General features: G+C 42.5%; 1 protein-coding gene across 4 annotated transcripts in view; it reads right to left on the bottom strand.

Annotated features, from left to right (window-relative positions):
* actn1 (actinin, alpha 1) overlaps positions 1-13,022 on the bottom strand; it is a 71,528-nt gene that overhangs the window by 31,950 nt on the left and 26,556 nt on the right. For all 4 annotated transcript variants that reach the window (XM_028565304.1, XM_028565303.1, XM_028565301.1 and 1 more), the window contains exons 2-4: positions 9,557-9,671; positions 8,446-8,565; positions 83-169 (exon numbers count right to left, since the gene is read on the bottom strand). In XM_028565304.1, coding sequence (XP_028421105.1) covers positions 83-169; positions 8,446-8,565; positions 9,557-9,671 — 322 coding nt within the window. The remainder of the gene's footprint in view (positions 1-82; positions 170-8,445; positions 8,566-9,556; positions 9,672-13,022) is intronic.

Raw genomic sequence — 13,022 nt, 5'->3', positions numbered from 1 at the left:
AGTTCTTTTCAATAAAGTGAATAAACAAGAAGCGTGTGGAAATGTGAAAACACACCAACACACACACACACACAGACAGTACCTTCCACAGAAATGTCTTGGATGGCGAAGCGGAGGATTATGGTCCAGATCATTCCCAGGGTCATCTTGGCGTTGCCGTCTACGATCTCTGAAAGAAGGGAAAAGCAATAACGTTTACATTTCGGGATTTACACATTTAGCAGCCACTTATAATGTATGTTTCTCACATCTGGCAGACATGCCCAGAAGCACAGATCTGCTGATTTCCAGGTAAAAAGCTGCCCTGATGTCTTGGGTTTAAACTGGGCTGAATGTGGTTGAAAAGTGAAAGCTGGCTGCGGAGGTGCTACAGATTGCAATGCTGGCTCACCACGTTGGTCCAGACGGAACAATATGAACTACTGACTGATTGCCATACATTTTGTACAGACATCCTACTAAAAAGATGTATCTATCCAATAGTTCATGACCAAATACCTGCAAAACTAATGATATTCCCATCGGCCTCAGCTGTAGTTTGTGTTTAGGGATAATTAGCAAGTATTAGCATCCTAACACACTAAACTAGGATGGCGAACATGATAAACATTGTACCTGCTAAGCATCGGCCTATTAGCGTTGTCATTGTGACCATGTTAGCATACCAACTGAAGCATTTAGCTTGACGCGCCACTGTGCCTAAATACAGCCTGAGAGAGCTGCTAGTCAGGTCATTTGTATTCATATAGCTCAAAGCATACAACACCCTCTAACTTAAGATCCTCAGTTTAGAAGTCCCCCAAAAGGAAGGGGAAAAAAAAAGAAACTTTAAAGCGTCCATATTATGCTCATTTTCAGGTTCATAATTGTATTTTAAGGTTGTACCAGAATAGGTTTACATGGTTTAATTTTCAAAAAAAACACCATATTTTTGTTGTAATGCACAGCTCTCTCTCTCACTGCTGCAGCTCCTCTTTTCACCTTGTCTCCGTTTTAGCGGAGACTGAAGGCAGGACACATTCAGAAACCCGTATCTCACCCAACACAGCAGGATTTTTTTCAAAGTTTGTATGCGTGTGGAAGCACCAGAGACACAAAATAACACCCCAAATCCCAGAAAAAGTGATTTTTTCATAATATGGGCACTTTAAGAAGAGCAACAGGCGTGCAACGATGTTGTGTGCTCAGTCATCTATTGCACAGCTAGTCAAGCTGTAAATTGCTAATCTTGTCAGGGGTTTCAAAGGCATTTTAATAAGTAATTTACTATAAGTTGAAAGGATCTGCATCGCACTGAAATATTCTTTAAATGCTTGAAAACAAAAGCTAAATGTCACGTGTAAGTTCTACCTTGATGTTTTGATGGCTCTTGACCTGAAAGTCAGCGCGTATTGAACTTTTGTCCACATGTACACGTAGAGTTACCTTTTAATTTCTAGATGTCCAATATTACAAATCAATAACAAAAGAGTGCAACAGAAAGAAATAATTCCCCAATTCACAAATACGGCTACGTAACGACTTCTGGAAAGCAAAATGTGAAACAACACATTAACCATCTTAAAAAAAAAAAAAAGATTAGTCAATTAATACTTCTAGAGGGGGACGTCTGAATGAAGCGTGTGATGAGTATATTAAATTAGATGAAAGCTTCTACACCAGATGCCTATCTGACAGTGCTATAGCTAAATTTAAAGAAGATATTCCAACAGCATTCGACTCTATGTCATGCCTTAACATAACAGAGGACCTCTATGTTAACCTCAGTCCCTCTCAAATTGATACATTTGTAGACGGTGCTACGACTTGCCTACGGACTACCTTAGACTCCTTTGCTCCCCTGAAAAAGAAGATGATAAAGCAAAGGAAATTAGCACCTTGGTATAACTCCCAAACTTGCAAATTAAAACTCGCGAAACCTCAAATGTAAGTGGCGTTCCACAAAAGTGGAAGAATCCCGTTTGGATTGGCAAGAAAGTCTCAAAACCTATAGGAAGGCCCTAAGAAAGGCCAGATCAGACTATTACTCATCACTAATAGAAAAAAACAAGAACAACCCAAGGTTTCTTTTCAGCACTGTAGCCAGGCTGACAGATAGTCACAGCTCTACTGAGCCATCTATTCCTCTAGCTCTCAGTAGTGATGACTTCATGAGCTTCTTTAATGATAAAATTATAACAATTAGAGATAAAATTCATCACCTTTTGCCCTCAACTTCTAACGGTTCACCTTTAAACGCAGAGTCGCTAGAAATAACAACTAGTCTCGACATATACTTAGACTGCTTTTATCCTATAGACCTCCAACAATTAATGTTAAAGATATCCTCAGCTAAGCCATCTACCTGTCTCCTAGACCCCATCCCAACGAGATTACTCAAAGAAGCGTTACCCGTGGTAAACACTTCATTACTAGATATGATCAATATGTCCTTATTAACAGGTTATGTACCGCAGTCATTTAAAGTAACTGTGATAAAACCTCTTCTGAAAAAACCCACCCTCGATCCTGAGGTCTTAGCAAACTATAGACCTATATCTAACCTTCCCTTTCTCTCCAAGATCCTTGAAAAGGTGGTTGCTAATCAGTTATGTGATTTTCTACATAGCAACAGCTTATTTGAAGACTTTCAATCAGGATTTAGAAAGCATCATAGCACAGAGACGGCACTGGTGAAAATTACTAACGACCTTTTAACTGCTGCAGACAAAGGACTCTCCATTCTTGTTTTACTAGATCTTAGTGCTGCATTTGACACTATTGACCATTCAATCCTGTTACAGAGATTGGAACACTTGGTTGGCATTAAAGGAATTGCTCTAAGCTGGTTAAAGTCCTATTTCTCTGATCAATCTCAATTTGTTAATGTTAATGATAAATCCTCCAAGTACGCTAAAGTTAGCCATGGGGTTCCTCAAGGCTCAGTGCTTGGACCAATTCTATTCTCCTTATATATGCTTCCTCTAGGCAATATTATTAGGAAACACTCAATTAACTTTCACTGTTATGCGGATGACACCCAATTATACTTGTCAATCAAACCAGACAAAACCAGTCAGCTAGCTAAATTTCAAGCGTGCATTAAAGATATAAAATCCTGGATGACCTATAATTTTCTGATGTTAAACCCTAACAAAACTGAAGTTATTGTACTGGGACCTAAACACCTCAGAACCTCATTATCTAAAGACATAGCTACTCTGGATGGTATTGCCCTGGCCTCCAGCACTACTGTCAGAAATCTAGGAGTTATTTTTGATCAGGATGTATCCTTTAATGCCAATCTAAAACAAACCTCAAGAACAAAAATTAGGAATATCCTGTCTCAAAACGACGCTGAAAAACTAGTCCATGCATTTGTTACGTCCAGGCTGGACTATTGTAATTCCCTACTGTCAGGTTGCTCAAATAAGTCCCTTAAGACTCTCCAGCTGATCCAGAATGCTGCAGCGCGTGTTCTCACAAGAACTAAGAAAAGAGATCATATTTCTCCCATATTAGCTTCTCTGCACTGGCTTCCTGTTGAATCCAGGATTGAGTTTAAAATCCTTCTCTTGACCTACAAAGCTCTAAATGGTCTAGCACCATCATATCTAGAAGAGCTCCTAATACCCTATTGTCCCACTAGAGCACTGCGCTCCCAGAATGCAGAGTTACTGGTGGTACCTAGAGTCTCTAAAAGTAGAATGGGAGCCAGAGCCTTCAGTTATCAGGCTCCTCTCCTATGGAACCAGCTCCCGATCTGGGTTCGGGGGGCAGAAACTGTAATCGCTTTCAAGAATGAACTTAAAACTCTTCTATTTGATAAATCTTATAGTTAGGGAGTGAGGAGTTGCAGTGTCCACCTAACTGGCCCACCTGCTTCTCTTCATAATTGTTAGATTAATAATACATAACAAAGTAGAGGGAGGCAGGCCAGCCAAGCCCGATCCGGCAGGGGGAGAGTTCTAAGCCCGAAAAAGCTACCTCTCCTTATGACCTGTCTCTCTTAGTTACGCCGTTATAGTTACGCTGTTATAGTTCTAGACTGCCGGGGGACTTCCTTCCTTCCTTTGACACACTGGGCTGCTCTCTCCTCTCCCTTTCTATTACTATTACTATTTGTGTGTATCCCGTCCCAGAAATGCTTGTTACTAATCCTAGCTTCTGGGGAGTTTACTCCCCGGAGTCCTTATGTTTTTTTCCCCCAGCGTATTTCCTTGGAGAACGTTGGCACCAAGATCCTGGTTCCAGCTGTCGCCGTGGTCCTGCTGCACTCCCTGCTGAGCTCAGCGGTGCCCTGCAATGTCATGCTGCTTCCTGCTGAACCCTGCTGCTTCCTGCTGAACCCTGCTGCTTCCTGCTGAACCCTGCTGCTTCCTGCTGAACCCTGCAGCTCCCCGCTACATCCAGTCACTGTTCCATTATTAATGTGACTATTATTGCCACTGTTCATCACACCCCCAACCAGTCCATCAGACACCGCCTACCAAGAGCCTGGGTCTGTCCGAGGTTTCTTCCCAAGAGGGAGTTTTTCCTCCCCACTGTTGCACTGCTTGCTCTTGAGGGAATTACTGTAATTGTTGGAATTGTTGGGGCTTTGTAAATTATAGAGTGTGGTCTAGACCTACTCTATCTGTAAAGTGTCTCGAGATAACCTATGTTATGATTTGATACTATAAATAAAATTGAATTGAATTGAATGAGTCAGTTCAATATTTGGAGCCGGGACTTGTGAAGCTGTCAATCAGCTGCAGTTAGCAGCAGTGAGTGAACTGCCTCTGTCTGTCTGTCTGTGTTGTCGATAATGAAAATCCCCCTCAACAGGTCAGGTCAGCCTGTTAGCCCGCCTTCAATAATCATTTGTTTCTCCGTCTAATCCAATAAGGCGCGGGGCACGAGCTCCGCCAGCCACTCGACTGTGACGGACAAACTTGGACCGCGCGATGTCAGTCAGATGTCTGTGCGTGTAACGCGGCATGAAAGACGGCTCGGATCGAATTAGGGAGGCGGAAAGCGTCGCGCTCAGCTGTTGGAGGGGCTGACACATGCAGATACATGTTGAGATTAGTCCGACTGATCAACATGGGGAAGGGAACACAAATCCTGGTAATTCCCTTTGAAACTGCCCCTCCACCTTTGTCCCTCAGCCACAACAACCCCCCCCCCATGAGTGGCATTGATCTGACCTTTCAACCAGTCCCATCCCTCTGCCACAGCGAGGGGCGAGCGGGGCTGCAGGGCCGCTCCACCAGGAGGGGATTCCAGGCGGCTAATCTGTCTGGAATGCTGCTCTGGCTTAGGAGCTTTGATACCGGCCTCTGTGGACTGCAAAAATATAGCTCCATCTTATCAAGTAAATTTGGTTCTTTTTGGAGCCAAAAAGTCTTTGTTTTCTTAAAACAGACAATCTGGTAATAAGATTATATTCATACGTTGTTGTTGTTGTTTTTTTACGAATGGTTGATCAAGAGAAAAGTAAATGACAACACATCACAACACCCTGGTTCCACTGTCTTAGATGTGAATATATTTTGGTCTCCTATAATAGTAGATTAGGGTTTTTAGACTGCCGGTCAGACAAAACAAGTACTTTTTTTCATTATTTTCAGACATTTTATGGATCAAGTGATTGATTGATTAAACAAGAAAATATCCTGCAGATTAGTCAGGAATGAAAATAATCCTTAGTTGCAGTCCAAAAGTCCTAAAGAGTAGAATTTTGATTGATTCTAGCCCAACAATCAGCCTTACTTTGACTTGTGTCAAGATTAGAGCTGGATGTTGTTTCAAAATGTTCAATACTATTGCCAATATGATACCTGAGTTTTCAGTAACGATACTAAAACGATATTTGCTTTAAGATATATAGCCGTGTTTTTTTAATAAACTTAGTTTTTTTATTGAACAAAAGAAGCTTAACTTCTCAAATGTTAAATGCTGTCAGAATACAAACAAAGAGTCTAAAATTGGCCAAATTATGATTTTTGATGATTAAATGATCCAAAACAGTAAACAATACTACAATTGTGTGACTTATTTATGACAACTTTTTGTACTTGATCGTTTTTGATACTTGTTGCTATGGACACACTGACTTTTAGAAAATAGCTGAAGCAGGTTGATATGTATTGGAAACTAGTTTGATTAATGAATGCACTGGCAGATTTGTTTTTACTCGTTTTAAGAAAATAAGACGTTATAATAGTTTAAAAACCTAATACAAGACAACAATGACGATGAGTTAGAGATTCTTCGAACCCAGACTGCAGCACAGACAGGGGGAGAATCATGAGCTAGAATATGTGCAATCATTACCTTATCGATCCACGTTTCAATGGAGATGTAGCAGGATTATGCACTAGTCATCTGATTTTTTCAGTTACACTTCAGGGGTTATTAAATCATTTTCCTTTTACTTTTAACATGTTTGTGTCAGACAGTGAAAGACACAGATCCCCTGTGTGTAGAGCTGCAACGATTAATTGATTAGTTGTCAACTAGTCTCGCTTTGCCAGACCTTAGCATTCCGGGATGGGAGAAAAACATGCTCTGGTTTATTGGCATTTCTTTGAACCTAAGCGCCAGACGGAGCCACAGTGCCTCTGTCAAATAGTCTCAGGAAGGAACTTGTTTTGGTGGAACGTGTACGTTAAGTTGTTTTTGTCGTTCCAACAGAAAACTCAGATTGGACAGATAGTCTAGCTAGCTGTCTGGATTTACCCTGCAGAGATCAAATTTACATTTTTTACCATTTTCTGATATTTTATAGACCAAACAACTATTCCATTAATCGAGAAAATGATCGTCAGATTAATCGACTATGAAAAGAATTGTTAGCTGCAGCCCTACCTGTGTGTTTAACATGGATATGACTAAATTGTTCATATTCTTTAAATGGTTGGTTCACCAAAAATTCACCAATTCCATTCCATGACATTTAACCCAAATGCAGTTTTGGTTTTATGTACTGAAGTTTTAAGATATGCCTCTGAAATCTCGGTTGCCATCCCAAAACACTGGGCGTTAACAGGGAGCATTAAACATGACATTTGCCAAAAGAGGACTATTTCTTCAGTGGAAATTAGTTCCAGCAGGAATTGTCAACAGTAAGGTTTGGGTATGATCCAGAGTAACCGGGACATTGTTTCTGGAAAGACAAGTTGCTGTTGAGTTTTTCAAATATATCCTCTTTCAGCGCTATTGAGCAACACAATTAAATGTTTGTTCTCCTCCATTGTATTCTCTCAAAACCTAAAATATCTGCTACACGGCCAAATACCACAAGGGGTTAGTAGAACAAAATATGTATGTTGAGAGTGACCTGACCCTTTAAGAGCCTTCAGATATTTATGGCTTAGTGGACACAGCTTGTAGTTTCTGTTTGTGACCAGTGTTGGCGAGTAACTAGTTACATGTAACAGTTTTACGTAATCCGTTACAGTTAATGGAAAAACCGTGTGTACTTAAATGACTGTAACCTATTAAAATGTTCACGATTACATTGGGGGTTACGTCTGAATATTTTCTGTAAAATTCTAGGCTATATGTGGAATAATAATAACTGTGTTGCTTTGCATGTTTGTCATGTGCACAATAGCTTATTTAGCCATTTCCATCCACAGCTGTTGTTCAGTAAAGTTGAATGATTTCTGATGCTTTCGATTGGCTCTCCTGTTTGAATTTGCAGCGCTGACAGTTCAATTGCCTCTCACGCTGTCTGAGGGTTGCCACTATGGCTACGGAAAGTGATGTTTAACAGTTGAAAACATTCATTAGACATTTTTGAAAAGTAATTAAATGTGATAAGTTACATTACTTTGATGAAGTAATTAAAATAGTTACACTACTATAACTTTTAAATTATGGAATTACGGTACCCTATTACATTTCCAAAGTAACCCTCTCAACACTGTTTGCAACACATGTGCAAAGTCTGTCAACTGTGGAAGATGCCAGAGGGGTGTGTGTTGTTGTGAAAGAGGGAGATAGGTAGATAGTGAGAGGAAGCGGAAAAAAAAGAGAGAGAGAGAGAGAGAGTTTACTTGGCTAAAGAGTTGCTGACTCTCCGATGGGAGGAGGATGGACATCCCCAAGTTATTTGTGCTGAACAATGAGCAGCCTCAGCCCCTGAGGGGATTGCTGATCCTTAAGATCGCTCTCAGAAAATGCACTGCGAAGCACAACCTCCGACGGAACCATCCGAAATAAAGATCTCATTAAACTGCACAGCAGCCAGCAGCACTGCTATGGTAACGAGAGAGAGAGAGAGGGCCAGAGACTACATTGTAGGCCTACAGAACTATTCACAGAATAAGAGGCAGAATAGTAGCTATTGATTTGGCTGATGGCCTACTTAAAATCGATAGGGGACAGTCGGAGATGTAAACAAACTCAGAGACGGTTACTTAGTGAAGAAATCCCTGACCTTTATCTTCTGGCTGACAGAGATGTGACATCACTCACCCTCTGCTCCGATAGACACCAGCTTCACTCCTTTGCCGGTGATGAAGTCAAGAGCTTTGTTGACGTTGGAGATCTTGTGCACTCTCATCTTGCCTCTCTCGGGTTTGGCCAAGCGTTCGCCTAGATAGGGAAACACGAGATGGCGGGAAGATAGAGGATGATGGGTATGTCCGGCGGTTTCTCAAAGTAATCACATTTAAAATAAATCACAGTTTGTTCTGGAACAAAACATAAAATAACAGAGAAATTGTGCCGAGGAGATAAGGTTGCAGAAAATACTGGAGCACAGCTTTCCTCAAAACTAGTAAAAGTTTTTCAACCTTAGGTGAGGTTTCTTATGGTTTTAAAGGGAAAGTTTGACATTTTGGGAAATACCTGCTGAGAGTTAGCTCAGAAGATTGAAGGGCTGTCCTGAATACCATTTTTTTGTGCTTCGAAAGCTTTGGTACTAATCAATAGCGAATATTCGAAGCTTCTGATCTGGGCTCAGCCAGCCGGCGCCACACCTCACCAGAGCGCAGTGGCATTACGCACGGCCGCTCTATTTCTACCGTCATTAAATCGCTGCTGCAGTAGAACCACACAGATCCCTACACACCAGACTGCTCGGTTATAACTTAACATTTCCCCGTTCTCAGCTGAGATGGACGGAATAGCGCTGCATAATTTAGCCAGCGGCTAGCGGACATGTAGCTGCTTAATCCAGATAAAAACCACAGTGAATTACAGCCTGCATGGACATTTTTTTCAGGGTTCATTTTATGAAATTATTTTTAAAAAATTTGAGGATTCAGATATTACAGTATTGAAGGAAATAGAAAACAAAAAAAACGAATATTCAAATCCTAAAAATTGATAATCGAATACCTACCCAACAAACGACTATCCGGGTTAGTCGAATATAGTCCAGCCCTAGAGGATTGATACCAATCTGAGACATGACAGTGGTATCAATCTTTTCTTTTAACTTTCAGCAAGAAAGCAAAAAAAGCACATTTCCCAAAATATATCAAACTATTCCTTTAAGAGCGATCCGAACTCGGCATGTGGCAGCGCTGTCCGTGCCAACGGTTGTCCTTCAGGTAATCCTGTTAAGGAAAACGCCGTTTACCTGAGATGACCTCCAGCAGCAGCATGAGTTTCAGTCCGTCCCGGAAGTCCTCCTCGATGTTCTCGATCTGCGTCCCTGCTTTCCTCAGGTGAGAGTTACACCAAGCTGTAAATGTCTACGGAGACGGAGGAGAGGGAGAACACAATCCGTCAGTCACAGCACTCAAAGACATATTAGTTACATACTGTGTGTGCGCGTCTGCAGCAGCCAGCCGGTCACGATGCTTGGCTGGGAAAGCAACCGGAGTCTCTTTAAGTTCGTTCATACGGCAGTTATTGAATTCACACTATTTTTACAACCTGTTGATAATGGCACCAGTCCAATGCATTAAACCTGGCAAGGCTAACATCATCAGAGGCAGGATTATATTTGGGTTGGTAAACATGAAGGCAGCAGGTCGGTGTGTGAAGAAGTGAGATTCTTTACTACTGGAAGATAAAGGTTTAAGCCTCCCGTGTTGTCACAACATGAAGAGTCTACAGCCTTGATAGCTGCTCTGTGAGGCTGTACTCCCAGCGCTGCTGGGAGCATAAATGCTAACACCAGCGTAGCAACATGCTCACACTGTCAATGCTGATGCTGGTGTTGATTAGGTACAATGTTTACCATGTTTGCCATCTTAGTTTAGGGTGTTAGCATGACAAGATTTGCTAATAAGCCATAAATATAAGAACAGCCGAGGCAGGTATTTGATCAGGAAGCAAAGTATTTGGGCTCAGTCCGTAGGGACTTGGCTTGGGAACCGAAGGGCCGCTGGTTCAAGTAAACACCCTGTAGACCAAGTACGGAGCGTGGACTGGTGCCAGTTCCCCTCGTGGGCACTGCCAAGGCCTTGAGCAAGGCACCAAACCCCCAACTGCTCAGGGCGCCTGTCCATGGGCAGCAGTTGCCCCCTCATCTCTCCATTTATGCATGTATGGGTCCTGAGCATCTGTGTGTATTTCAGGCCTGTCTGTAACTGTAACAACTTTGTTGTTACAGTTTGAATTTCAGCTTGTGGGATTAATAAAGTAGGTCTTCTTCTTATTGGAGAAATTAAAACGGACGACAGCGCTAGAGGAAAAGTTAATCAAAAGTTATTACAACTTTTCCTGGTGCCAACATGAATGTCTGTACCAAGTTGCGTTGCATAGTTGCTGAGATTTTTCACTCAAAACCGCAAATGTCATCCTCATGGTGGTGCTAGATGAAATGTGAGCAGATTCCTTAAGTCAGTGGGATTTGTTCTCTGAGAGCCACGGAAGTGTGTACATGCCAATCCATCCAATAGAGGACAAGGTATTTTAGCATGGACCAAAGTGGTGTACCGACTGACCAACAGACCAGCAGATGGCCATCCATAGCTCAAATCTGTGTTCAGTGTCTATTAGCAAAACAGAAAATCAGTACCAGCTGGGTGAATGTTGTTTTGTAGCTGAACCAGGTCTGTTGACTAATGCATGCGTTTCCTGTCGGTTTATTCACAAACTCCCACCCTGTCATGACAACCTTTCCCTGTGCTGCTGACAAGCTTATGTACTGCACTCTCTCCTTGGAGCCACGCCACACTGGAGCATTGTATACTGTATACAGTAGGTGTAGCAGGCCTTTGGATTCTCTGGCATTGCTGGCATGCAAACATACTAATGGAAAACATCTGGAGCAGGAGCTCAGCCGCCCAACAGGAGCTGGCAATGACGAGTGGACCCGCCATGCACCCCGCTGTGAACGCCTCTTTATGAGTTCCCGGGTTAATTACACCCAGCGCCGAAACACCAGGCACCATGTTTCCACCAGAGAGCTGAAGGAGGACCTGCAGGAGCACAGCCAGGCGTTTATGAAAGCCTGCACTGTCTTTTACTGGCCTGCATTCAACTGACGGGGGAACAAAAGCCACTTAAAAGTCACTGGTGAGCTGCTTTGGAGCACTCGTGGAACTTCCGCGATGAGGTCACTCTTAAAAATGGGGTGGCATGAGGTTTACACGGCTATCAATAAACTCAAGAGTCGGGTTTCGGATGTGTGCGAGTTTGCTGCCATGCGGTGGGCGTTTCTACCAATGAAAAAGCCAAAGGGATACTGCAGAAGATGTGGAGGGAGACGGGCAGATTATATGGTGCTTTATCTCCAAGGGTAGAACTGACAGAAAAAGACCAGCACTGAAGATTTATGGGCAACCGGCAGACACACGCCCTGAGCCCATAGGATATTCCTTCAAAGCTAGGCATGATTTAAGTCAAGCTTGAACAGGCACTAAGATATTTCAATTAATCCTAATCAATAGACCCTTTAGAGGATTGCCAAAGATTTTAAACTGTTGCGGCAGGGCTGTGGTGTCAGCAGCTAACGTGAATTCTGCATAATTTAATCAAAGTGTTACGTCAAGGTTGTTTCTGGCTCTGCAGGGTTCAGGTTCTCAGAATGTTTTTTGGTCCAGGATGTCATTTTGAATGTCAGCCTCTGTCCTTTCTCTTCCCTTTTATGGTTCACTTTCCCACCGCTTAACTTAACACAAACACCTTAAAACAATCAAGGAAAGGAAACTCAAAGGGCTGTAAGGGAATTTTGCAAATTTCCGCAAATGGCAGCAAGAGGTAACTAAAAACGTTGACCTTTAGTAAGCTGACATCTTGTTAATGTGACATCAGCAAAATGCACACACAGCCAATGAGACCTAATACCATCATTTCAGATAGAAGGTACAAAGGGGTAATGGGACCGGTGTTTTAAGGAGATAAAATGAGCACATTTTTTACTAAAAACGCCTGCTTAGTGCAGCTTTACCAGGACCAGACATCTGAAAATGTCAAAAGGCTTTGAGTCAGCCCTGTAAAGAGCACAGTGGTGAAAACGACTGAAAGTTCACTGAAGGAATGTTAGCTTGTTAAATGTGTTGGACGGAGGGTAAGTTTGTCTGCTCTGGGGCTGGGCGACAGGCCTCCTCCTGAAAGGAATTAGCCGGCCCTCCTGCAGCTCCTCTAACTCTCTGGGTCACTGTGAAGCATGGCAGCAGCACACAGGCTGGCAGCCACCTGCACGGTCACATGACCCACTGGCTGTGTTTCGGTCAACACTCCCAGGCCCTTCAGGTGTTCTGGGGCTCTTGGCAGGTCACGACACCGAGTTACCGGCCCACTGGTTGCAGCGGCTGATCACTGCATGAGCAGACATCACAGATAGGGCTTCAAAAGGGAAAACCTTTGGTCAGTCTCACAAAATCTATAAATGATGTATTGTACAAAGAAAGTATGAGGAATATATAAAAAAAAATAATAATTAAAAAGCAGTGTGCTCTGTGGAAGCCAGTCCTCGATGCTTTCAGAGTTTTGGGTAACCTTTATAGGATTTGGGGAAGTTTACTCTCCAACAATGCCAGCAAGGTTACCCAAGATAGCATTACATTTGCCAAACACATTGGTTAGTCCTCATCCTAAGGCTGGTTACACACTGCCTGCCTGAGCGTGGCGTTTCTGTTGCGTGTCAGCTG

The sequence above is a fragment of the Perca flavescens genome, chromosome 20 (genome assembly GCF_004354835.1).
Source record: "Perca flavescens isolate YP-PL-M2 chromosome 20, PFLA_1.0, whole genome shotgun sequence".
NCBI lineage: Eukaryota > Metazoa > Chordata > Actinopteri > Perciformes > Percidae > Perca > Perca flavescens.
The sequence above is the reverse complement of the archived record's forward strand: the minus strand, read 5'-3'. Positions and strand labels throughout refer to the sequence as shown.